This window comes from Lynx rufus, unplaced genomic scaffold (assembly GCF_022079265.1).
Source record: "Lynx rufus isolate CCGP_SWC_20201006 ecotype Redwood Valley unplaced genomic scaffold, mLynRuf1.p SCAF_2, whole genome shotgun sequence".
Taxonomy (NCBI): domain Eukaryota; kingdom Metazoa; phylum Chordata; class Mammalia; order Carnivora; family Felidae; genus Lynx; species Lynx rufus.
Window position 1 is genome coordinate 198,870,079 of NW_025814834.1, and position 26,156 is coordinate 198,896,234.

General features: G+C 44.4%; 1 protein-coding gene across 4 annotated transcripts in view; it reads right to left on the reverse strand.

The window, feature by feature from the left end:
- Window positions 1-26,156, reverse strand: part of ZCCHC17 (zinc finger CCHC-type containing 17) — a 61,021-nt gene that overhangs the window by 2,707 nt on the left and 32,158 nt on the right. For all 4 annotated transcript variants that reach the window (XR_006962841.1, XM_047084517.1, XM_047084518.1 and 1 more), the window contains 3 exons: window positions 25,838-25,929; window positions 17,909-18,009; window positions 16,009-16,154 (listed from right to left, as the gene is read on the reverse strand). Coding sequence is in view for 3 of the 4 variants with exons in the window: in XM_047084517.1 (XP_046940473.1) it covers window positions 16,009-16,154; window positions 17,909-18,009; window positions 25,838-25,929 (339 nt within the window). In the remaining variant the exon portion in view is untranslated. The remainder of the gene's footprint in view (window positions 1-16,008; window positions 16,155-17,908; window positions 18,010-25,837; window positions 25,930-26,156) is intronic.

The following is a 26,156-nucleotide window of genomic DNA, read 5'->3' on the forward strand; positions in this document are numbered from 1 at the left end:
CTGACAGTCTAGTCAGGCATCTCTGGCAGGTGCATCAAAGTTTTGAGAGAAGAGTAGACCAAAACTGTTTCTTGAAGTCTCCAGTGGAGTAGGGACACGGGAACAAAGCCGCCCCGGCCACATCACCAAGCTGTAGGGACCGCGGCTGGGGGAGCGGAGAGCCAGCAGATGCACGGTGCTGCACCTTCCGCTGACAGGCTCATGGAGACCAGTCACGGGGTACGGGGCCCGGGGAGCCTCACTGCGTTCTGCCCCTGAGGGAGGGCAGGGTCCTGGCGGAGCGAGTCTGGCACCTGTCCCTCCCAGCCTGGCACGGCGTGGATAAATACGTGAGGAAGGGGAGCAGTAGCGTTTTACATCCAAACAGTACTTTAGTTTATCGAGCTTTCTGCACCCGTCCCGCTACAACAGTAATCCGGTAAGGTCAGACTTCAGGAATCCCCACCCCCACCGTGCAGATGGGAAGGCTGCAAGTAAGAGCATCACCACGAGGTGACTGAGGCCCAAGTGACAAGAACAGTGTACTCTGTAACTCACAGTGGGCGTGATGTCCACTGTGCTTGCTCTCAAAAATGTAAGCTCAAGAGGAGGAAAGAGAAAAGTCACAGGCCGTGTGCGATGTGGACTCTACCTAGAAAGGAGGCGGGGGGGGGGGGGGGGGAGGCGGGGAGGGGAATGGCCTTCTAGACCTCACTCTTGGTGCGAAAGCTCTTTTGTAAGCTGACCAAAGAAAATCTAGTCCTCCAGCAGGTGGCGTCGGTCGCTTCAGCGGGGGTGGTGCAAGACGAAGGTCTGGAGTTGGGACTAGGGAGCAGATGCACAGCCAGAGCCTCCACCAGCTTCTGGTGCCCTGACCGCATTCAAGGGGCAAGTGGAACGGAAGAGAAAGGGTAAAAAAAATGACCCTGGATGTGAGTCCCTGGCAGACAGGCCAGGAGGTGCATGGGAAAGAAGCCACTGCTCAGAACTGCACTCCAGGAAAAGCCAGTATCCAGTGACAGCAGCTAGCCCACCCATTTTCTCGGTAGTTCTGCAACAGGTTAGCAGCAGCCCAGCAGGAGAAAACAAAAACAAAAACAAAAACTGCGAAAGGGGAATAACAGCAGCTAACTTTTAATAAGTACTTCATTCTCTAGATGCTGAGCTGGGCACTTTGTACACATACCTCCCTCTGACCTTCACAACAAATCTGTTGGTTTTTTTTAATGTTTATTTTTGAGAGAGAGACAGAGAGACAGAGCACGAGCAGGGGCAGTGCAGACAGAGAGGGAGACAGCGAATCCAAAGCAGGCTCTAGGCTCTGAGCTGTCAGCACAGAGCCCAACGCGGGGCTCGAACTCATAAATCATGAGATCATGCCCTGAGCCAAAGTCAGACGCTTAACTGAGCTACCCAGGTGCCCTTCACAACAAATCTATTAAGTGGGCATAATTGCCCCTATATTTTCAGGAAAGAAAAAGGTAACTTCAGAGGGGATGACTGAGATGGACTTGCCCACATGGTAGGACATGGATTTGACTCAAGTTGGGTCCCAGAGGAGACGTTCTTTTCAGCCCTGTCTGCATTAAAGGCAGCACCTAACTTGGTACCTGCCAACCAAAGGCACTGATTTTTGGCCCAAAATCAATCAAGTGAGCATTTATTCTTATTTATTCTTAAGAATTATTCTTGAGAAATGATTAGTTCTCAAACTGAGAAGTTCACTGGGGTGAACTTTCGGGAACTAAGATAGAGTGTAATTCCTTGATAGAATTTACCTATAATGCACCAGTTTACCATAGCTTGGAAAGGGTAAGACCAGAAGAAAAAGGTTTATCAATCAACTCATAAATATTTATTTAACTTAACCTACAAAGCACTTTAGGGAGCCACAGGGGCATACAGTGTTGCTTAAGAGATAAGGAGAACACACCAATTTTTAATAGAATTCAGGCACAGTACCTACTATTTCACTGAGTAGTGGAACTTGGCACCATTCCTCCAAACCTGAGCCAACCTCGTCAAATCGGAATAACTCATCCGACAAGTATTTATTGAGTGCCTTCTGAGAGCCAGGAATATCCATTAATTAATTTGTCTCTTAAAATAGGATAGTCGAGTGAGGTCGGAAATCAGGGATCATGAGCCTTCAAGAAACAAATTATCAAAGATAAAAACTAACGGAGATACTAGGGAGTCCATGGTGGTAATGTTAAGCACAAAAAACATGCCATTAACACACAAGGGAAAAATCGATCGTGTCTGAGGAATCTGAGGCTGGCTTCATGAGAGATAATATGTAATGTGTTATGCTTCCGAAACATGAGTATGGTTTTGGCAGGTCGAATGGTGGTGGTGGTGCTGATGGAAGAAGGAAAGTGGGGGTGAGACGGGATGAAGGCAAATGCTTGGAAGATCTTTCAGGGGGTGACAGATCACCTCCTGTGTAGCTATTTACTGTGCACTGGATTCCATCCTTTCTCTTCTACTCAAAGTCATCGATCCAGGAATTGTCCTCTCTCCTGGATCAATTTCCCCCTCTTTACTGGCTCATTCCCACCAATAAACAAATATGCTATAATAGTCCCATGAAAAAAAAAAAAAACACACAAAACCTGGGGGGAGGGGTGCCTGAGCAGCTGAGTGGGTTAAACATCCAACTCTTGATTCTGGCTCAGGTCTCACAGTTTCTGGGATTGAGTTCCACATTGGGCGCTGCACTGCCACAGCAGGGGTTTTCTCTCTCTTTCTCTCTCTGCCCTTCCTCTGCTCACATGCTCTCTCTCAAAACAAATAAATAAAGTTAAAAAAAAAAAAAAAAACCAAAAACCTCCTGGAGCACCTGGGTGGCTCAGTCAGATGGGCGTCCGACTCTTGATTTCGGCTCAGGTTAATTATCTCATGGTCGTGAGATCCAGCCTCAAGTTGGGGCTCAGCACGGAGCCTACTTGGGATTCTCTCTCCCTGCCTCTGCCCCTCCCCCACTTGCTCATGCTCTCTCTAAAAAAACAAAAACAAAAACAAAAACCTCCTGAACAACTTTAACCACACTGTCATCCTGGCACTCCACTGAAACAGCTCTTGTCCGGGTTACCAACGACCTCCATGTGGCCAAATCCACGGTCCTCATTTACTTGACCTGCCAGACGCATCTGACACACTCCATCTTCCTTAGAACATACTCCTCACTAACTTCCACCGCATTCTCTTACTTGTCCGCTAACTTCGCTGGCTGTTCCTTTTCAGTCTCCTTTGCTAGTTCGTCCTCACCTCCATAACCCCTAAAAGTTGGGACACTCCAGTGTTCAAAGACCTGCCCCCTTCCTACATTTATTCTCCAGGTGATCTCACACATGAACGTGAACACCGTCTGTATGCGCCGACTCCCACATTTATCTCTCTTACCTGGGCCTCTCCTCTGAACTCCAAACTACACATGCAACCGCCTACCGTGGGTGGGTCCGCGTGGGTACCTGGCCGGGGTCACTACCGCCGCACCCTGCCCTCACGCCACCCCCTCCAGCTTTCCTCCCCACCGTCGTATGTAGCAACTCAAACCAAACCCCAACTGCTCCCCACTCCCCTACTTACTTCTGCATTCCTTCTCCTCTCAACTCGAATCTTCCAGTTACTCAGTCCAAAACCTCTAGAGCACTCTTCAACTGGTCTCTTCCCTACCTCACATCCAATCCGTCAACAAATTCTGTCAACTCTGCCTTCAAAATACATCCCCACCTCGACTCCCTGCTCACCACCCCCACCGCCTCTCACGGGGACTGTGAATACTGTCTGCTGACGAACGAGCTCGCTGCCCAGTCCCCACACAGCAGCCAGGATGACTCTCCTCAACGGCAAGCCAGATCACGTCGTGTCTCCAGGCAGAGCTCTGACGACACCCGCCTCCCTCTACTAGGACAGCTGCAGTCCTCACGCTCTCCTACGAGGCCCCCCATGACCCGGTTCCCCAAACTTCCTCTCTTCTCCCTCGCTTCACCCTGGCTACTCTGGCCTCCTTACTGTTCTTTACACATGCCAGCTCATCCCCAGCATCTGGCTACTGTACTGGCTGAAATACTCTTTCCACTTATCGGAGGGGCCTGCCTCCCCTCTTCCTCCAAATACCCACTCTGATGATGCTTTGAGAAAGGCCTGCCCTCACCACTCAGCCTGCGATGGTGAGCCACCTCTCCTCCATCCTACCATTTCAGCACTCCCTCTCTCTCAGAATCAAATAGGCTTTTCACCACAGCACTTAGCACTACCTGGCATATTGGTATAACTCTGCGTTTGCTTACCAGTTCATTGGCGGTGACCCCCGTTGGAATGCAAGTGCCGTGAAGACAGGGACTTACAGTTTTGTTCATTACTGTCCCTGCAGTGACTAGAACAGAGCTTGGCACACAGAAGCTCTTTTAATGAATGAGGTTAAAGAACAGTTGTGTGTGGGAAGGAACTGGTCAGAGATGATGCTGGGAGGCTGGACAGATTGTGAAGAGTCTCAAACTCAGACTTTATTCCATAGAAGGGGAATGAATCACTCAAGGCTTTTGAGTAGACCACCCTAGACAGCTCTCTGTGCTCTATCTGAATGGGTCCAGGATTGGCAACCACCTCTCTCTCGCAGATGAGCACCAGAAGAAGTTCTCTGGACAAGAGGACAAAGCCAGCACTGCAGCCAAGGAATGACATTGCTATTTCTGTTCTCCTGGATACAGTACAGCAGAGAGTAATTGCGGTAGCCACATCAAAAGAAAATTATATTCTGGGGATCAAATATAGTTAAATGTCACTATAATTAGTGGGCAGCCTTACCTCAAGGCACATGCTATCTCATAATATCGTACTGATTCAGAAAGATCCACGGTGGCATACAGTTAAGTGAAAGAAGCCAGCAACGTACAGACCGCAGGTTCATGGAAACATTACCCAGGGTTTTGCAACAAAAACCGCTATTCCTATTTTACCAACCACTTCATATCCCATTTCCATTTTCAACACACAGTTTCCTCTTGTTCTAATTATGCCCAACAAAAATGACTTACAATTTTCAGACACTTGGACAAAAATTGTCATGGTACTGAATGGGTTTATAGGACTAAACCAGTGCATACTAGATGTTTGGACAATGTGTGCATTCAGTGTGTGTATGTGTGTATTTTAATGTTTTTATTGAGAGAGAGACAGAGAGCAAGCAGCGGAGGGAGACACAGAATCGGAAGCAGGCTCCAGGATCTGAGTTGCCAGCACAGAGCCCGACTCAAACCCACAGACCGCGAGATCATGACCTGAGCTGAAGTTGGCCGCTTAACCGACTGAGACACCCAGGCGCCCCCCAATGTGTGTATGTTTGATAAAACGAGGTGGGGGCCTCCGGGCTGGGAAGCTCTCATACTCCTGTCCCTGTTCCCTTCATTATTACCTACTGGCACAGCAACAGGAGTCAGTCTTTGCTCCAAACTAAGGGCAGGTCTCACTGAGTCAAGGGACCTACAGAGCTACTGAGAGCAGAGATTATCGATCTATCTATTCAAAGGTAGCTAGCGTATGCCTATTATATGCCAGGCATTATGTGGAACAGGTGACATCCTTCCTTTATCCTGGACCACTTTCTGGTTTCCCAACATGCCTAGCACCTTCTCCTGTCTGAGAAGCTTTGCGTTAGACATTCTCTTCACCAGATTGCAAAAAAGACGTGGGACAATGAAGTAGTCTAGTAAAGAAGCAGAGATGAGGGGTGCCTGGGAGGCTCTGTCAGTTAAGTGTCCAATCCTTGATTTCGGCTCAGGTCATGATCTCACAGTTGGTGAGTTAACCCCCCCCCCCGCCCCCCCTTAGGGCTCCATGCTGAAAGCACGGAACCTGCTTGGGATTCTTCTCTTCCCTGTCTCTCTGCCTCTCCCCTGCTTGTGCACTCTCTCTCTCACTCTTTCCTTCCCTCCCTCCCTCAAAATAAATAAATAAATAAATAATTAAAAAAAAAAAAAAAGAAGAAAGAAAAAAAGCAGAAATGAGAATCCAATAGCCTATTTCTGACTTTCTGGTTCCAGTTCTGAGTGGTCCAACCACACTTCATTTCCTGTTGCTGGATTTCTATGGGATCCAATAACCACCCCTCCTTGGAGTGGGTGCCTGTCCTTCGTCCCCAGAAATACCTTGGGTGCTTATCTTTCTCCTTCTGCTATTAGCCGTTGGGTGTAGCTGTCGTGTATAACCTTTATATCATGTGACTTGCCCGTTGCCTAGGCCTTCCACACACTAGGCACTCCCGCTACCCACTAATTTATTCAGCAGCATGGACTGCTAAAGGCATTTCCCTTCAGGTGACTCTACCTGGTCCCACATTCGGTTCCCAGAGCCAACTAGTCTGCGACAGGTATCTGAATCTGCCACTGTCACACCCCCAAAACTTGCATCGCAAGTAGAAGTGTTCGCTGGTAAGGAAAGTCAATCTCCTGTTGGAATCAAAGGTTTGGAGGGTAGGGGAGCCTGGCTGGCGCTTGTGACGTCCAATCTTGGGGTTGTGAGTTGGAACCCCACGTTGGTTTTAGAGATTACTTAAGGACATTTTTAAAAGTATTAAAAAAAAAAAGATCTAGAAGGTAAAAAGAAACACAGGAGGCCTAGAATCTTGATTTATGCTTGTGAACAGAAAGAAATAGATCCACATGAGAAAACAGATCAATGGATAACGTCAAATGGTTGCTAAGGGGTAGCTGGTGACAGAGCAAAACTAGCAAAAAAGTGACCTTACGAGTCCTGATAAGTCGAGCTCCTAGCAACACACAATGACATGTATAAGGCACTCAGTACGTATTTGCTGAGTAAATAAAGAGAGCGCTAACTGAATTAGTGGTTGACGTGCAGGGTATAAAAAAGAACACAGGGTGTGCAATCCAAAGGCCTGGTTCTTACTGTAGGTCCATCTCTGGTAGCCGTGTGCTTTAGGGGAGACAGCTTCTCTTCCTCTCCATTTTCCATGTAAAATGGAACCGTAGTACCTACTCTGGCCACTTCACAGGAGTGATAAGGATAAAACAAAATAAAAAACATGAGGATATTTTATAAACTGTCAGCCCTAAAGAAATACAAAGCATAAAAGATAATGAAGGGATTAACAAGGAGGTGAAAAGACAACACTAGATGAGATCTTCGTAGAAACGGGTGGGGGGAGTTTTCACAGTTTCAATTCTCTAGAGCACTTTTTAATCAAAAATGACTGATGAAGTTAGAAGTTCAAATACACAAAGGTACTTGAAAAAATAACGAGATATGATGATTATTACTGTCATTGTTCATCAGACCATTCCTCTACTAAGTGAGGTGGAGGGTAGGATAATGGGTTGACTAACCAGGTCATAAAGAGCCTCACACCTAGCTGATCCTTAATAACTGTTTTTGATGAAATGAAATACACATTTCGAAGCAGCTTTAGAAACAAAGCAAAAACTTGGGAATGCAAGCTGGTGCAGCCACTCTGGAAACCAGTATGGAGGTTCCTCAAAAAAACTAAAAATAGAACTAACTACCCTATGACCCAACAATTGCACTACTAGGCATTTATCCACGGGATACAGGTGTGCTGTTTCGAAGGGACACGTGCACCCCCGTGTTTATAGCAGCACTATCAACAATAGCCAAAGTATGGAAAGAGCCTGAATGTCCATTGATGAATGAGTGGATAAAGAAGATATGGTGTGTGTGTGTGTGTGTGTGTGTGTGTGTGTGTGTGTGTGTGTATATAATGGAGTATTGCTCGGCAATCAAAAAGAATGAAATGTTGCCATTGGCAACTATGTGGATGGAACTGGAGGGTATTAGGCTAAGTGAAATTCGTCAGTCAGAGAAAGACAAAAATCATATGACTTCACTCATATGAGGACTTTAAGAGACAAAACAGATGAACGTAAGGGAAGGGAAACAAAAATAATATAAAAACAGGGAGGGGGACCAAACAGAAGAGACTCATAAATATGGAGAACAAACTGAGGGTTGCTGGAGGGGTTGTGGGAGGGGGGATGGGCTAAATGGGTAAGGGGCACTAAGGAATCTACTCCTGAAATCATTGTTGCACTATACGCTAATTTGGATGTAAATTTAAAAAAAAAAAAAAAAAAGAAACAGAGCAAACACTAATTGTACCAGATGTATTAAGCAATGCAAAACAACTTAACCAAAGACCCACAGAAGTGAAACAGCCACAGAACCACTTTAGGAATCTGACAATATCATTTACACACTAAAAGGTTAAAAGAGAAAGAACAATCCTTGGAATACAGAAGTAGAATCGCAGTCAAATATCAAGCTCTATTAAAGAAGTTAAATGACCTGTTTGTAGACATGTTCTTAAATGCAGAAAATCCTAAAGATTCCATGAAACAACTCTTAGAACTAATAATGAATTCAGCAAAGTTGCAGAAATACAAAATCAACACCCAAAAATCAGTTGCATTTCTATACACTAACAATGAGCAATCCAAAATGGAAATTAAGAAAACAATTTCACTGACAATAGCATCAAAAAGAATAAACTTAACCAAGGAGGCAAAAAGACCTATAACCTGAAAAGTACAAAGTGCTGCTGAAAGAAATTAAGAACACCACAAATAAATGGAAAAACACCCATGTTCATGGATTGGGAGACTTAACATGGTTAAGATGTCAATACTACACAAAGCGATCCACAGATCTGATGCAACCCTATCAAAATCCCAGTAACATTTTTCGTAGAAATAAAAAAATCCATCCTAATGTCCATATGGAATCTCAAGCGATCACAAATAGTCAAAATAATCTTGAAAAAGAAGAACCAAGTTGGGGGACTGACATATCCTGATTCCAAAACTTACTACAAAGTTAGAGTAATGAAAATCATGTGGCACTAGCCTAAAGACAGACATACAGACCCATGGAATAGCGTAGAGAGCCAGAACTAAATAAACCCTCACATATACAGTTAAATGATTTTCAACGATGATGCCAAGATAAATCAATGGGGAAAGGATAGTCTTTTCAAAAACTGGTGCTGGGAAAATTGGAGATGCACATGCAAAAAAAAAAAAAAATGAATTTGGAGCCACACCATATACCAAAAAAACCCTCAAGATGGATCAAAGACCTAAATAAATGTATGAGTTAAAACTATAAAACTCTTAGAAGAAAACGGAGAAGAAAAGCTTCGTAACACTGGCTATGACAGTGGTTTCTTGAGTGTGACACCAAAAGCACGTGACACGAAAGGAAAAAATACGTATGCTGGGCTTCATCAAGATAAACATTTTTGTGCATCAAAACATAATCACAGGGTGCCTGGGTGGCTCAGTCAGTTAAGCGTCCAACTCTGATTTTGGCTCAGGTCATGATCTCCTGGTTCAGTTCATGAGATTTTACTCCGCACCTGCTTGAGATTCTCTCTCTCTCCCTCTCTCTCTGCCCCTCTCTGCCCCTCTCTGCCCCTCTTTCTCTCTCAAAATAAACACACATAAAATCATGTGAATGTACTTAACACTGTCACAAAAAACCATACACTTAAAAGTGACTAACATGGGAAGTTTTAAGTGTGTTTTCACCACGAGTTTTTTTTAAATGTAAATATGGAATAAAAAACAGGACACTATCAATAGAATGAAAATGCAATTCAGATAATGAAAGAAGTATTTGTAAGAAGTCCTGTATCTAATCAGGGATTGACATCCAGAAAATGTAACAAACTCCCTAAACCTAGTCTACTTGAACCTAGTCTCTGACCACAAAGCCTCTATTTTGAAGCACCAGCTACTCATGGCTGACATGCACTGGGCTGGGCTGTATGCCGCCCTCTGTGCTCAGAGTTTTACACGCATTACCTCATCCTAACAACCTTATGAAGGAGATGCTTATTATTCCCATAGCGGGGCACATGGGTGGCTCAGTCGGTTAAGCATGGACTTTGGATCAGGTCATGAACTCACAGCTTGTGAGTTCAAGCCCTGCCTCCAGCTCTGTGCTGACAGCCCAGAGCCTGGAGTCTGCTTCATATTCTGTGTCTCCGTCTCTCTCTGCCTCTCCCTTGCTCGTGCTCTCTCTCTCTCTCTCTCTCAAAAATAAACATTAAAAACAAACAGTGTTCAGAGAAGGTTAGTAGTAATTAGTCTAAGTTCCACAGTAAGAACGTGGCTAAGCTAAGATTGGAACCTGGGCAATCAGTCTCACAGCCCAGGTTCTAAAGTGCCACTCTTTACTGCCTCCACAAATCCCTCCACATTCACCTGATATTGTATAGCACTGCAAACGAGCATCATGAGACCATGTGACAAAAATGGAAAGATGCTTATGGCAAAGTAAAAAGAGCAGGAAACAAAACTACATACATGTTTATTACGTGTAGGTAAAACAGGCATCTGAAAACAGAAGCAGTGTGCCACAATAATACATATTCTGGGGGTGCCTGGGTGGCTCAGTCCACTGAGAGACTGACTCTCAATTTCAACCTCATGATTTGTGAGGTCGAGCCCCACGTCGGGCTCTGTGCTGGTAGCGTGGAGCCTGCTTGGGATTCTCTTCCCCTCTCTCTGACCCTCCCCCGCTCATGCATGCATACCTTTCTCTCAAAATAAATAAACTTAAAAAAAATTTTTTTTAAATATCAATTCTGGCAAAGGAGTGTGGTTATGGGTTGCCTTTCTTTTCTTTTGTTGTACATTTCATATTCTTATCTGTACACGTAATATTCTTATTGCAACATTAAGAATAATGTTATAAAATAGTGGAAACTTCCCTTTTCCCTCTTTTTATAAATTTTTTTTTTAATTTATTTTTGAGACAGAGAGAGACAGAGCATGAACAGGGGAGGGGCAGAGAGAGAGGGAGACACAGAATCTGAAGCAGGCTCCAGGCTCTGAGTTGTCAGCACAGAGCCCGACTCAGGGCTCGAACTCATGGACTGTGAGATCATGACTTGAACTGAAGTCGGATGCTTAACCAACTTAGCCACCCAGGCGCCCCCCCCCCCTTTCCCTCTTTAAATCAAGTCCTCAGACCTCTGTGAAGAAGGCTCTGGAAACACTAGCATGAAAAACAAAGCTATGTAAGGCCAAGCCCTGCGTTAAAAAATCAGCAATACTGCAGACAGGATGGGTCTGGGGTTGCCTCTGTGAGGGAGCAAGGCTAAACGTGGCAGTGCTGAAGGTTTGCAGAGGCTCCGAGAAGACTGTGCTGCAAGCAGGGGCTTTTGTAAGTTTCTATTTCTTTGGTTCACAGGAGAACAGTACCGAACAGAAAAATATCTCCACAGTTCTAAATCAGTGTTTTCCAAGTGCCAGTCATTCCTACAATATGACCACAATTTTTATTCCATGTGTTTACAAACTAATTTTTTACTTAAAATTTTAAAATGTTATTACTTTTCTTTTTACTTTAAGAAGTTTTACTTTAAAAACAACAACAACAAAAAAGTTTTACTTAAAAGGGAAACTTTATAACAGTAACTATAAATAGAAAGCCTGCATCCCTTGCTGTAAGTAGAAGGGAACTATAAAAATAAATACATAGGGGCATCTGGGTGGCTCAGTCGGTTAAGCATCTTGACTCTCGATTTCAGCTCAGGTCATGATCTTACGGGGTCGTGAGATCCAGCCCCACATCTGGTTCTGGGCTGGTGGTGCAGAGTCTGCTTGGGATTCTGTCTCCTTCTCTCTGCCCTTCCCCCACTTGTGCACATTCTCTCTCAAAATAAAAATACATCAAGAGACGAAACAATGCTTTAGCTAGATATAATTCACTGCCTGCTAAAAGCAGTAGCTGTGGGGTTAGACAGTTTGCTTTCAAGGAGGCAGTTTGGATTTTATTTTAAGTACAGTGGAAAATCACTGAAGGATTTTAAGTAGGAAGACACATGGTCTGATTGGATATCTTAACAACCCTCTCTTAATGAGAAAAAAACGAGAAAAGACACGGAAGAACTGAACTGAACAACACCATCATCTACTTTTACCTAAATGACAATCACCAAATGCTACACCCTGATGGAACCCTTGTGCACTACTGGTAGGAATGTGAAATGATACAGTCACTGTGAAAAACCGTACGGTGGTTCCTTAAAAAAAAAAAAAAAAATCTAAACAGAATTACCCACTAATCCTGCAACTCCAATTCTGGGTATATACGCAAAGGAACTGAAAGCAGGCCTTGAAGAAATATCCGTACAACTATGTTCATAGCAGCATTATTCACAATAGCTAAACAGTAGAAGCAACCCAAAGCCAGTAACAAAATGAATAAACAAAATGTAGTATATATACACGATGAAACATTATTCAGTCTTAAAACGTAAGGAAAGTGACCCATGCTATAACATGGATGACCCCTCAGGAAAATTTATTAAGTCAAATAAGCCAGTCACAAAAAGACAGGTACTGTGTTATTGCACTTACCTGAGGCACCTACGGTAGTCTAATTCTTAGGGACAGAAAGTGCTATGGAATTGTATGACATTTCTGGACATAAGAGACTCCATTTTGAAGCTCTTTTTTCCTTCCCAAACTGATGAACGCTCGAACTGGGACAGAACGTCAATTGTCTTACAGGCGGTTGCTCATAAAATTTCAACGCGGCAACTGGTATTCGGATCATATGAGGACAGTAAAGTTAATTAATACATACCAGGGCCAGTTTCGTTTGATAGGCAAGTCAAATAATCAATAAGAGAGTCATCAGAAGTGGCTCAAGCGGTCAACCCCCAACTAGCTGGGTCTTTCTTTTCTTCTCTTCTTTACCTAAATCATGTAATTACCCCATTTCCATCTCTCTCATAAAAAACCCTGCTTTCCCTAGATGAGTGGGACACTTCTCTGGTTATTCCAAAATCTGTGCTCCCCAGATTGCAATTCTGAGACCCCAAATAAAGGATTTTGCTCTTTTTCAGTTTTGCCCCTTTTCTCAGTTGACAACAGGACGGTGGTTCCCAGGTGCCGGGCGGGGAGAATGAGGAGTTAGCGTTTAATGGGTACAGAGTCTCAGCTGTGCAAAATGAATGGTTCTGGAGACGGGTGCCGGTGAGGACAACCATCTGCACTTAATGCCAAAGAACTGTACGCTTAAACATGGCTAAGGCGGCGGGCGCCTGGCTGGCAAAGTGGCAAGAGCATGTGACTCTTGATCTCGGGGTCCTGAGTTCGAGCCCCACACTGGGTGTAGAGATTACTTAATAAAACTTAAAAAAAAAAAAGTTTTTTAAATGGTGAAGATGGTAAAATTTATGTAATGGATATTTTACCACAATTTAAAGAAAACAACATTAACACCAAATCCAAAGGCTGCAGATTTTGCCTTGAGGAACTCGGTGAGTGGTGATCTATTCACGGAGATAAGGCAGAATGTGGAAAGAGCAGCTCTGGGTAGAAAATACAAGAGTTTTGGGGTGGGGCGCCTGGGCGGCTCAGTCGTTAAGCACCTGACTTCGACTCAGGTCACAATCTCACGGTTCCTGAGTTGGAGTCCCACATCGGGTGAGCACGAGCCCCACTTCGGGTGAGTATGAGCCCTATTTTGGATGAGATTGAGCCCTGCTTTGGGTGAGCCCGGCTTCTCGCTTTTTCTCTGCCCCTTGTGGGACTGTCTCTCTCTCTCTGCCCCTTGCTCACTTGTGCCCCACCCCCCAAATAAATAAAAAAAGAGTTTTGGGTATGTTAAGCCTGATGCAAACTTGACAATTAGATGGAGATGTTAAGTGGGCAGTTAAATTTCTTTTTAAGTGTATTTATTCTGAGAGAAAGAGGAAGAGGGTAGGAGAGGGGCAGAGGGAGATGGAGAGAGAGAATCCCAAGCAGGATCCGCTGTCAGCACAGAGCCTGATGTGGGGCTCGGACCCATGAACCATGAGATCATGACCTGAGCTGAAATTAAGAGTCTACGCTTAATTGACTGAGCTGCCCAGATGGCCCTAGACAGCTGGATTTCCAAATGTGAAGTTCCAAAGAAAAAGTCAGGGACAGAATTACAGATCTAGACAAAAATAAGGATACAAATACTTAATTGGGGATTATTAGCATATAAATAGGATTCAAAACCACAGGATGGGGTGAGATTACCCAGAGAGGAGGTAGAGAATAGAAGAGGGAGTAACAAGACAACCTTGGAGCACCCCATTATTGAGAGTGAAAGCACAGGGCAAAAAAGCATAATAATGAAAAGAATCAAGCAGTGAGGGAAATAAGGAGACGCTTAAAAAAAAATCAGATGTCTAGACCTAAGCCTGGGAACTTGGAACTAAGAGGCGAAGGGCAAATAAAATCTCCCTAGGCTGTGAGAGCCGGGAGGGAATGTGCACGTGGCAGAGGCAGCGGGAGAAAGAAGGAGAACTGAATATTTGGAAGGTGCCACCGACAGGACTTGGTGACTGACTATATGTGGGATGGAAAGGAGAGGAAATTAAATGACACGGTGGTTTCTTTCTGGCAGGTTACTGCTGTCATTAAAACAAGTAATACAAGGGGCGCCTGGGTGGCTCAGTCGGCTGAGCATCCGACTTCGGCTCAGGTCACGATCTTGCAGTTCGTGGGTTCGAGCCCCGCGTCGGGCTCTGTGCTGACAGCTCAGAGCCTGGAGGCTGTTTCAGATTCTGAGTCTCCCTCTCTCTCTGACTCTCCCCCCTGTTCATGCTCTGTCTCTCTCTGTCTCAAAAATAAATAAAAACGTTTAAAAAATAATAATAATAAAAAAAAAAAACAAGTAATACAAGATGGAAGGACAGAAACAAGGGATTTGGGTTGTTTCTATAGTGGTGGGTCGTGTGTGTGTGTGCGCGCGTGCGTGTGTAGGGAGGAGGGCCGAAGAAGAATGTTAGTCATGACAGCCAACATTAATTGAGCACCTGTCAGTGCTATCTATCTATTCTGGAGAGCTGGGGCATCCGTTTGCAAAGAACACTGTCATCAAGGAGCACAAAAATCCTACGTTGAAAATTAAGGAAGTGAAGTTAGCCCAAACCCACACAGGTGGTATGCAGCACAGAGGGCCTCAAACCTGGGTCTGATGGACTCCGAGCCCAAGTTTGAGGTACCCATGGGATAGTAGTTAGGGATGCGAGAGTCATCAAGGCAGTTAAAGTCTTAGGAGGGATGTGATCACCCATGGAGAAAATATGCAGGGCAGTGAATTATATTATTCATACACTTGACTAACTCTTACAATGGTACAATAGACCTTTTCCTCACCTACAAAAAGGAAGTAATACCTAATTTGTAAGTAATGCCACTGAGGGCAGTTTTTGTATTCCTAGGGTTGTATTACCTGGAACAAAAAGACCGCTCCACAAAAGCTTGCTGAAGCTGTGAAAAACCAAAACCAAAACCAAAACCCAGTAACTGGCCACAATTAGAAAATTATTAAACAATATGAGAACAACTATTTCCTTACCAAATTACAGCATAGTTTTTTTTCGTCCCCTGTGTGGCATGCGACAAATGAACTGGTTCTTCCTGCACCACAATAGTGTCTGTTTTATGAATTGTTCTGTGATAAGTAGTACATGGGAGACAGAACTCAGTGAGACAGGACCTCTTACCTACCACTGAAAGGTTAAGTAGGATCTGGAAAGACAATGTGATACAATGTATCAAGAGCCTCAAGGCCTTAACTCAGTAATCTTATTTAGGAATTCATCCAAAGAAAACATTAAGAGATGTGGCCAAAGGTTTAGGTTGGAAGTAATAAAATATCCAACCAAAGAAAAATTATTAAATAAGCCATCATACAGACATAGGGTAGAGCATCATATGTGGCTCTCAAATCAAGTTTTTGAAGAACACTTAAAAATACGAGAAAATGATTTTGATAAGTATAATGAAAAAAGTAGAATATAAACTAGACTGAGTACGACCGTCATTCTGTGTTTAAATGTAGATGTAGCTATCTATTTATCATTACCCAGCAAAAAGATTACAGGAGATCATAATATTCTTTATGTTTTTCGAGATTTCTAAAATTTCTGCAGAAGGTACATTTTCATTTTACACTCAAAAATGTATGGTAAATAAAATGAAAGACAGCCCTCACCTTCTTTCTTTTTCTAGAAGAATTCCTCGTGGGGTCAGGCTTCTCAAACTCTGCTGACTTTGCCTCTTCCTTCTCCTCTTCCTCATCTGGTATCAGAGAATATTTGGTCCCTCCTGGTTGCATAAAACAATCCTTTGCAAAGTGGCCTGCAGAGGAGAGGCAGAAGAGGTAAGGAGGGGAGAAGGAGCCTCTCCGCTCAGCCTGTGGACCTTCCCCAGAGGCTCCTGAAAGGGGCTAGCTGGTCCAGGAGGTATGACTGAGTTCCTCAGCTCAGAGCGGCTGCTGGGTTCAGAGCAGATTTTTCTGGTGCCTCAAGATGGCATCGCTCACGCAGCCAGAGTCAGGCCAGCATCTGGTCCTAGAGCCGGGGGAACCGCTGGCACTCCTGTGGACGTGGCAAAGGAGATGAGGAAGCAGGTCTGTGCTTCCTTCCACTAGCAATGGGGCTTAGTTATTTTTGAAGATCTATTTGGAACTTACTCCTGACATCCAAAGGCTGCTCCAGAGAGAATGCTTAGCAGAGGGAGCTGAGTGGCAGGCCAAGCCCTACAGGAAGACAGCTCTCAGGCAGCCGGCAGGAAGGTGGCATTCGCCTCCGAGCTAACACACGGAGACAGGCACTCAACATCCAGACGGTCAGGTCTGGCAAGGGCCTTAGAGCTCATCAGATCCAACACCGCATGTGCAGAGGATATAAAGGCCCAGAGTAGAGAAGCAGCTCAACGTCACAAAGACAGCAGCGGAGCTAAAAGTTACCCCAGGTTCCTGCCTCCCTGCGCTGTGCCCTTCTGGCTGCACCAAGACCGACCACCTTGGGTCTCTGCTGACTGGGCCCAATTCCGCGTGTTATATTCTCTGCCCCGCGTAACACCTGGAGGACGCAAGCCGAAGGTAAGAGAACCCCACTCCCCCGGAGCCTAATGTGCGGTCAGGGGGCCCTTTAACAGCTGCCACGGAGCTGGTTTTGTCCAAGCTTGCTACAGACCCTGTTTCGGGGGCACAGATGATCCCATGAGATCATCAAAAAGCTCTGTGTCAACTACTTTGCAACTCTGAATCCAGAAGCTGGATGGTGCCTGCAAGGGGAATACAGCATTCAGTTTTCCAAATATCTGGACTGTTCCCACAAGTCCCCTGAGAAGGTATTCTTTCAATGTCATTTTTCCCTTCCTCCCTCTACATTAATGGTAAGTAGGGGCTTAAACCCCACCACAACAATCGGGGCACAAATCTGCTATAGAAAATTCAGGAGAGAAGGGTAAAAGGAAGGCAAGGGAGATGGGGTGACAAATTGAGGTCACTCTGAAATGAGACGCTGGCAGTCCCTCTCATGATAGCTCTGGAGAGGGAAGTCAGGCTGAGTGAGCTCTTTAACACCCGAGTAAGACTAGAAGAAACCTGAGGAGGCAGCTTCAAGGAAGAGGCCAGCCTGTGTTCTTTATTACTCAAAGGGTACTGTATTTGGAACTCTGAAGTTAAAGAGATAAAGAGGGGAGCAAGAAAGGGTTTGACTTGGATCCTTGAGGAATATATTTCCAAGTCACTTCGTTTCTGCAGAATAATAATGGTCCTTGGAGGTAAAACTTTACAGTGCTCACCATAATCCAACACTCTCCCCCCTCCTGGCATAGTACATGGGGACCTTGCCTGGACAGGGCATCAGCCGTGAAGAGGGGGAGCGGGGTGACAGTATAGTATTCAGCGGGGCCAGCATTCCGAAAAGGAAACACGAAGAGCACGAACTCTGCTGAGAGTCTAGTAGGAATAACAGCAGGAGCAGGTGAGGCCATCGCCAGACTAAAAAGCAGGGTGAGCCACACGCAAACCAGGCGGCCTCCCGCATCCAGTAAGGGGCCATCACAAGGAGAGGAGGACTGGCACGGCAGAGGCTTCACCTTACCTTTACAGCCACACTTCTTGCAGGTGGTGTTCAGGACAGCCTCGAGGGTGATCTTCTGCCCAGTGTAATCCTGGAAGGACCGCCTCCGCCTCTCTTCCTGCCTGTAACGAAAAGGACACTGACTGACGGCCCTCTTAAGAGATGTGCCAGAGATACTAGAAGGTAATGCTGTATACTGGTTTTTGTTTTGTTTTTTGGCAGGTAGAAGGAAAAAAGAAGGAAAAGCGTCGTGCATGAGGAGACAAGCAGTGAAAGCAACGCCATGAAACAGATGATTTTTTTCATTCAGGACAGGCTCTGAATTAATAATTATGAATGAGACAACTTCAGCTCACCGAAGCACAGAGGATAAAGCTGTGATTACTCACCTCACTAAGCCCCCTATAACCCTGACAAGGTCACTCCTGGGGTTTAAAAGACCTCCAAAGGCTTCCTAAAAAATCAGGTCCAAATCCCTTACTTTGGTGCTTGAGGCCTTTCCCAGTCTGGCTCTAACCTGCTTCTCTGGCCCCTTCTTTACTTGTATGAGATGCTCTAGCCAAACAGGTTTAGTTTGCCTTCTCCAGATGGTTCGCTGCCCTCACCTGGCCAGTTCCCTCCCCCTGAAATGATGCCTCCCCTCTCTCCTCCCACCTCACCACCCCCAAACATCTCAAGGCTCAGTCAATGACCATCTCTCCTTCTATCAGGTCTTCTCCCGAGCCCTCAGCCAGAATTCATCTCTTTGTTCACGTTCCTGTAGCGCTTCTTAAAAGTTCTAAAGGTACTACTAACGTATATGTGCAAAAAGGCGTTCATAAGCATACAGCTTGACCGGCTTTCACGATCTGGACACACCTAGGAAACCAGGATTCAGACAAGGAAACAGAAGGCGGCCAGCACCTCCAAAGCCCCATTAGTCACCATGCCTCCCCCAAGGGTAACCGCTACTCTCATTTCTAACAGCATAGTTTCATGGATTTTTGTAAATTATGTGAAGGGAATCCTAGAGTACGGACGCTTCTCTGTTTGGCTTCTTTCACTTGTTTGGGAGATTCATCTGTATTGCTGTGTGCACTTATGCATCACCAATTCTCACTGCTGCAAAGTATTTAGCTGTCGAGAGGTATCTGAGTAGTCTCTATCAGGAACAGTGCTTCTGTGAACTTTCTAGCACGTCCTTCAGTGAACAGATATATACGCATTTCTGTTGGGAAATGCCTACTTGCAGGGAGCAGAGGAACAGTATACTGGGCTGTAGGGCATCAGCTGTAGCAGACACTGCCAGCCGGTTTTCTGTGGCGTTTACCAATTACACTCCTACCAGCTGTCATGGCTTTCTTTGACCTTTACTGTAACACACAGTACCTGCACAGAGGGGGCACTCGGGAATGTTCGATCACAGTGTTACCCTCGATCACTCTTTCTTTCAAACTCAAACTGTAGTCAAACACACTTCAGTCCCATGGCACATCACACTTTATAGCCTGATGCCCTGATGTTTCTTCTCTGGACTGTGAGCCCTTTCTACAACACCTTACTTGTCTTTGTTCTCCCAGCACCTTAGCCCAAGGCTTAGCAAGCGACCACATCAATGAGTGAATGCTGAAATTTCTGTGGTCTTGACCCCAAATGTTTTTTCTTTACCTAAACCTCTTTAACTTTGAACACTGACTTCACCTAAGCTTTTCCAACTATTCTCCAGGTCTCTAGAGAGTCCAGCAAAACCAGAAATATTTTGCCAAAAACACCCCCTCACCCAGAGAAATGCAGGATGACCATATCAAAGCAGAACAAAACTGCCCACCTCACATATTTTAGTTCACAGTTTCATGGGATACGCAGGCTCAAGAGAGGAAACAGAAAAGACCGAGATACTCTGTATTCTGTCCTGGTCATTCTTCAGTTCAGCTCACACACATCTTCTCTAACATGTTCCCTGCTACCACAGGCAGAGTTAATGACTCTTCTGTGCTCCCACACCAGTTGACTCTCTGATCATTTTGTTACATTTGTTTACATTGTGGCTCACCCTCCTACCCCGAGCAGGACTTCAAAGATAAAGTCCATGTCTGACTTTTCCCGATATCTGAACAGCAAGCATGTTCTCTAGCATACCGCTGTCCCACAGAATGCAATGATGGACAAGTTCTCCAAGTTTATGTCTGTACTGCTGACTAATATTTATATCTGTGGCTACTGAGCACTTAAAATGTGGTTAGTATAACTGACGAATTAGATACTAAATTTTATTTAATTTTAACTTACATTTAAATAACCATACGTAACTTAGTGGCTACCTAGTGGGACAGTGCAGACAAGCGTCCTAAGTTCTGAAAATGTCTGCTCAAATCCCCAGCTTTTGCCCTAGGATAATCTTACTCAAATAGGGGGTCACTGTCTAGCATGGGTCATGGGAGAGGGTCCTTTCAAAGAGTAAAGCTTGAGTAACAGAAACCAAGGTGAGGGGACACCTGGCTGGCTTAGTGGGTGGAGCATGTGACTCTTGAGCTTGGGGTTGTGAGTTCAAGCCCCATGCTGGGTGTGGGGATTACTTAAAAAAATAAAATCTTTAAAAAAACAAAAACAAAAACGGGTACCTGGGTGGCTCAGTTGGTTGAGCGTCATGACTTCGGTCATGATCTCACGGTTCGTAAGTTTGAGCCCCACATCAAGATCTCTACGCAGATCTCCGTGCAAGATCTCAGCACAGAGCCCGCTTTGGAAGCTCTGCGTCCCCTGCCCTTCCCCACTCACACTTTCTGTCTCAAAAATGGATAAACACTTATTTAAAAAAAAAAAAAAAAGGTGAGGTGAGTAGAGAGAGAAATGGGAGTTACTTGTCAAGAGGCATAAAGTTTCAGTTAAACAAGATGAACTAAGTTCTAGAGCCCTGCTGTACAACACCGTACCTAGTAAACAATACCATAAGTACACTTAAGATTTTGTTAAGAGGGTAGATCTCATGGTAAGTATTCTTCCCACAATAAAACTCATTTTTCTTAAAAACCAGGGCAGGATCTTGCGGACATAACTTGAGAAAGTCACACACTTCATGGCGTTCAGATGTCCTTATCTGCGGAGCTGAGTTTCAAGTGATTATGAGCTGCAGCTTAAACAAATCCTCATTATAATCAATTCCAATATTCTGTGGGTCCTAACACACTACAAGCCAAACGTAAGTCCCACTTAATACTCAATTCAACAAACGTGTCATTTACCACATCTCCCTTTCTGTGCTCACTGTCATCGCGCTGCTTTAGGCTTCTAACTACATCACATCTAAATGGTAATAATCCCCTCACGGGTCTCCCTGCCTCCAAGTTTCCTCCTCCAATCCATCCAGTGCACATAGTTGAATTAAACTTTCTTTTTTTCAGTTCAACTATTAAGTGGTAGGCATCGGTGCGAGTACTAGGGATATAAGTACGTTAAAATGACAGAACATGGTCCTTCTCCTCAAGGAGCTAACAGACTAGCAGCAGAGGGAGACATACACACGGGTAACTACAGTGGTGAACCATAAATACTCTTTTTTTTTTTTTTAAGTTTATTTATTTATTTTGAGAGAGAGAGAGAAAGCATGAGCGGAGGGGCAGAGAGGGGGAGAGAGAGAGAATCTCAAGTAGGTTCTGCACGGTCAGTGCGGAGCCCCACGCAGGGCTCAAACTCACAAACCGTGTGATCACGACCTGAGCCAAAATCAAGAGTCAGATGCTTAACAGACTGACCCACGCAGCTGTCCCCCATAAATACTCCTCTAAAAGACTATGCTATACTGGCTAAACCTACCTGGAAACTGTCTTTCACCCTTTCCATTTACAGATTCACTTTAACGCTCTGGGACTGAAGGGACGAAATGTAAGACATATATTGATGAAAAACAAAAGGCAGCTGACAGACTGGGTGGCTGGAGACAGCACGAGGACACTGAGCATAAGAAGGCAAGGTCAGAGAATGGGACATAAGGGGAGATTAATCTGATCAGGTGCCTCTACTCCTCCTCAAAGGCTTTAAGAAAATTAATACTACTCTTTGGCTGATAGTCAAGTCAAAGCTCTCTACAATCTGACCCCAACATACCTTTTAAGCCCTACATTCTAGACCTTGACCACACCCCCCCTCTTTTTTTTTAATTTACATCCAAATTAGCTAGCATATAGTGCAACAATGATTTCAGGTGTAGATTCCTTAGTGCCCCTCACCCATTTAGCCCATCCCCCCTCCCACAATCCCTCCAGTAACCCTCTGTTTGTTCTCCATATTTGAGAGTCTCTTTGTCCCCCTCCGCTTCTATATTATTTTTGCTTCCCTTCCCTTATGTTCATCTGTTCTGTGTCTTACAGTCCTCATATGAGTGAAGTCATATGATATTTGTCTTTCTCTAATTTCGCTTAGCATAATACACTCTAGTTCCATCCATGTAGTTGCAAATGGCAAGATTTCATTCTTTTTGATTGCTGAGTAATACTCCATTTTGTGTGTGTGTGTGTGTGTGTGTGTGTGTGTGTGTGTATGTGTGTGTGTGTGTGTGTGTGTGTGTATCACCTATATCCATATATATCCACATATATCCATCAATGCACATTTGGACTCTTTCCATACTGGCTATTGTCGATAGTGCTGCTATAAACATTGGGGTGCACGTGTCCCTTCGAAACAGCACGCCTGTATCCCATGGATAAATGCCTAGTAGTGCAATTGCTGGGTCGTAGGGTAGTTCTATTTTTAATTTTTTGAGGAACCTCCATACTGCTTCCAGAGTGGCTGGACCCCCCTCTTTTCTTAAACAAGACTCCTAAATGTGCCCTGTGTTTTCCTGTCTCATGCCTTTCCTTAACCCCTTTCTTCTATATGGAATAGCACTCCCTTCCCTGCTGCCTGACAAAATTGTATCCATTCTTCTAGACCTAGCTCAAATGTAACCTCTCTTCTAACCATCAGGGACTGAAACTAACTTGTCCTCTTTAAGCTAATTCCTAGAATTCTTCCTTTAATCCATTCTTTTGGCATTTATCCCACTTGCCTTCTATTAAAGTTATTTGCATAATGATCTCATTACACTAGGCCCTAAGGCCCTTAGGCAGAAACCTTGGTATTGCCACTGCACCTAATGTAGAACACGAACCTCTAAGATAATTGTTGAATAAATGAGTAAAAGAAAGCCCCAGCTAAATGAGCGATACACATCAGGCACGATGGGAGATAAGAAAGAGGTGCAACCCCTGTTCTCCTGGGTCTTACATATTCTTTCAAAAGAAAAGGTGTGCTAACCAAAGAGAAAAATGAGATCTTTGAAAATAATAACTACAATGGGGTGCCTGGGTGGCTCAGGCACTTGAGTGGCGGACGTCAGCTCAGGTCATGATCTCACGGCTTGTGAGTTCGAGCCCTGCATTGGGCTCTGTGCTGTCAGCTCAGAGCCTGGAGCCTACTTCAGATTCTGTGTCTCCCTCTCTCTCTGTCTGTCCCTTCCCTGCTCTCACTCTGTCTCTGTCTCAAAAATAAAGATTAAACAAGATTAAAGAGGGGTGCCTGGGTGGCTCAGTCCATTGAGCATCTGACTTTGGCTCAGGTCATGATCTCTTTCATGAGTTCGAGCCCCACATCAGGTTCTGTGCTGACAGTGCAGAGCCTGGAGCCTGCTTCGGATTCTGTCTCCCTCTCTCTCTGCCCTTACTCTGCTCACACTCTATCTCTCTCTCTTTCTCAAAAATAAATAAACATTAAAAAATTTTTTTTTAAAAACCAGTAACTACAAGTAGCCACCATCTGTTAAGTTTCTACTGTAAACTAGATGCTAATCTGGCTCTTTACAAACAAGACTGTATCGAGATCATTCCATCATTTCTGAGATGTAGGTATCATTCTCTCCAACTGATAGTGAAGAAGCTGAGGTTCAGAGACTCAAGGTGGTCTGTTCAAGGCCATACATCAGCTTATAGCAGAACTAGGACTCTTTCTGCTTTACGTAGAACTCTAAAACCTCTTATCAGTCCACTATACCATGCTTCTTTCCTGGATGCAATTCTAGAAATAGTTTACAAGTTACTGTTCGGCCACTTGGTTATTACTAGAAATAGCCTACACACAGAAACATGGACACCCCCAAAACCAAGTAAATGCCAAACTTAAAATAACCTTACTGAGCTCTGAGTTATAAAACATTTCTACTGTAACCGAAAAGTATTCTGTCAATAATCAGACTTACAAATGTCAATATTTGGAGACAAAACTATAGAAACATGGAAAAACTCTTAAGTCACATGCAACAGCTAGAAGCATCATGTGTCAAAAACAGGCATTAGCCTTAATGTCAAGGAAACCTAGATTCAGGTCCTTGACCCACTATAATTTGCTACTAACCACAGGCAAATTATTTATCACCAAGCATTAAGTTCAAAGTTAGGAATCCAGGGGCACCAGGCTGGCTCAGTCAATGGACCATGTGACTCTTGATCTCAGGGTTGTAAGTTCAAGCCCCACAATAGGTGTGGAGATTGCTTAAAAATAAAATCTTAAAAAAAAACACCCCCCCCAACTAGGAATAAAAAGTAAAATGAAGATAATACCCATTTGGAGGTTATTAGGAGAATCAGATACACAAATGTATGTAAACTGCCTTGCATAATGCCTGGCACATAATATGTATCCAATAAAAATCAATTCCTTCCCTTTTAGGTAAAATTCTTATGTATCCAAACTGATTTTGCTTATGGGACGTGTGGGTGGGTGGCTCAGTTGGTTAAGCACCTGACTTCAGCTCAGGTCATGATCTCATAGTTCGTGAGTTCAAGCCCCACACGGGGCTCTGTGTTGACAGGTTGGAGCGTGGAGCCTGCTTCAGATTCTGTGTCTCCCTCTCTTTCTGCCCCTCCCCCACTCGTGCTCTGTGTGTCTCTCTCCAAAATAAACATCAAACTGATTTTGCTTAGAACTATAAACACAGGTTTCCAAACTTTTCCCCACCAAGATCCCACACAAACATTTATTTTTTTATTTTTTAAATCAATAACATAACTCCACTGAGAGCACCCGATTAGCCTGAGATAAACAATGTGCTATTTTAACAATATCAAAAGCAATAAAATAATGTTTTTTTTTCTTTAGAGAGAGCGTGTGTGCAAGCGGGGTAGAGGGGCAGAGGAAGAGAGAGAGAGAATCCCAAGTAAGCGCCAAGATCAGCGCAGAGCCTGATGCAGGGCTCGATCCCACAACCCCAGGATCAGGACCTGAGCCAAAATCAAGAGTCAGACATTCAACCAACTGAACCACCCAGGTGCTCTAACGTATGGTTAACCTGAAGGTAAATGCATGATTTGGCTGGCTTTCTGAAATACTGGAAACAGTTCATAAACCCTTCAGGGAACCTTAGGGAACTAGGAACCTCTAATCAGAAATCCCACCGGCATATATTCAGGAAAGACTTTGAGACAGATAGCAAATTCCCTTGTATCACCAGACATTAGCCTACATGGATAGCAAATCTTCCATTCCTAAATGAAAGGTCCGAAGAGCCAATAAAACTAAGATGTGGTGTTCAGAACACAGTTATCCCAAGATGTGTTGCTTCTAGATCACCCTACCCTCCCACATGGTCTCTGTCTTCTTTGAGCCCCAGTGCTAGGAGACAAGGAACAGGTGCTTCATGAATGCTTGTTGGCTGACTGGTTAAAGGGATAAAGCAGAAAGAATAAGGGGAAGGAAACAAAACCACTGATGGAGCACTTCTGTGCTAGGAGCTTGGCATGTTAGCATTCCATCCTCGAACTCTACACAGCACAGTGTGACCTACACTTCAGACCTCTAAATCCAAATATCACCAAGGCTACTTAACTCCTCAGTATCAGAGACTATATATGGTAGAGTTCCCAGGTCAGTCTGATTCACTACAGCATTCTTTAATTTGAGAAGCAGAAGGATTTTAGCCTTTCCAAACCTTTTACCTACTCAATGATAACGTTGTTGGGGTCAAGGTCTTTCCCAGTCCCTTGGTTGACGACTTTCATGGAGAGGGACACTTTTATCCTATCATTTTTCATCTGTAAAAGACAAAAGGCAAAGTCACCAGAAGTTAAGAGTACATCATTTAGACTGCTGATCTCCAATTATCTAACTGAGAATCAAAGCTTTTATCATCATAACAAACACCGAGCTCCTCTAATGGTTGAGGTCCTGTACTGGGAACACTGGGAGTACTAATGAGAATAAATAGATCTTGTGGCAGAATAACTGTAGGAAGCAGTTTTTACCTTAGTTTTGTTCCTCT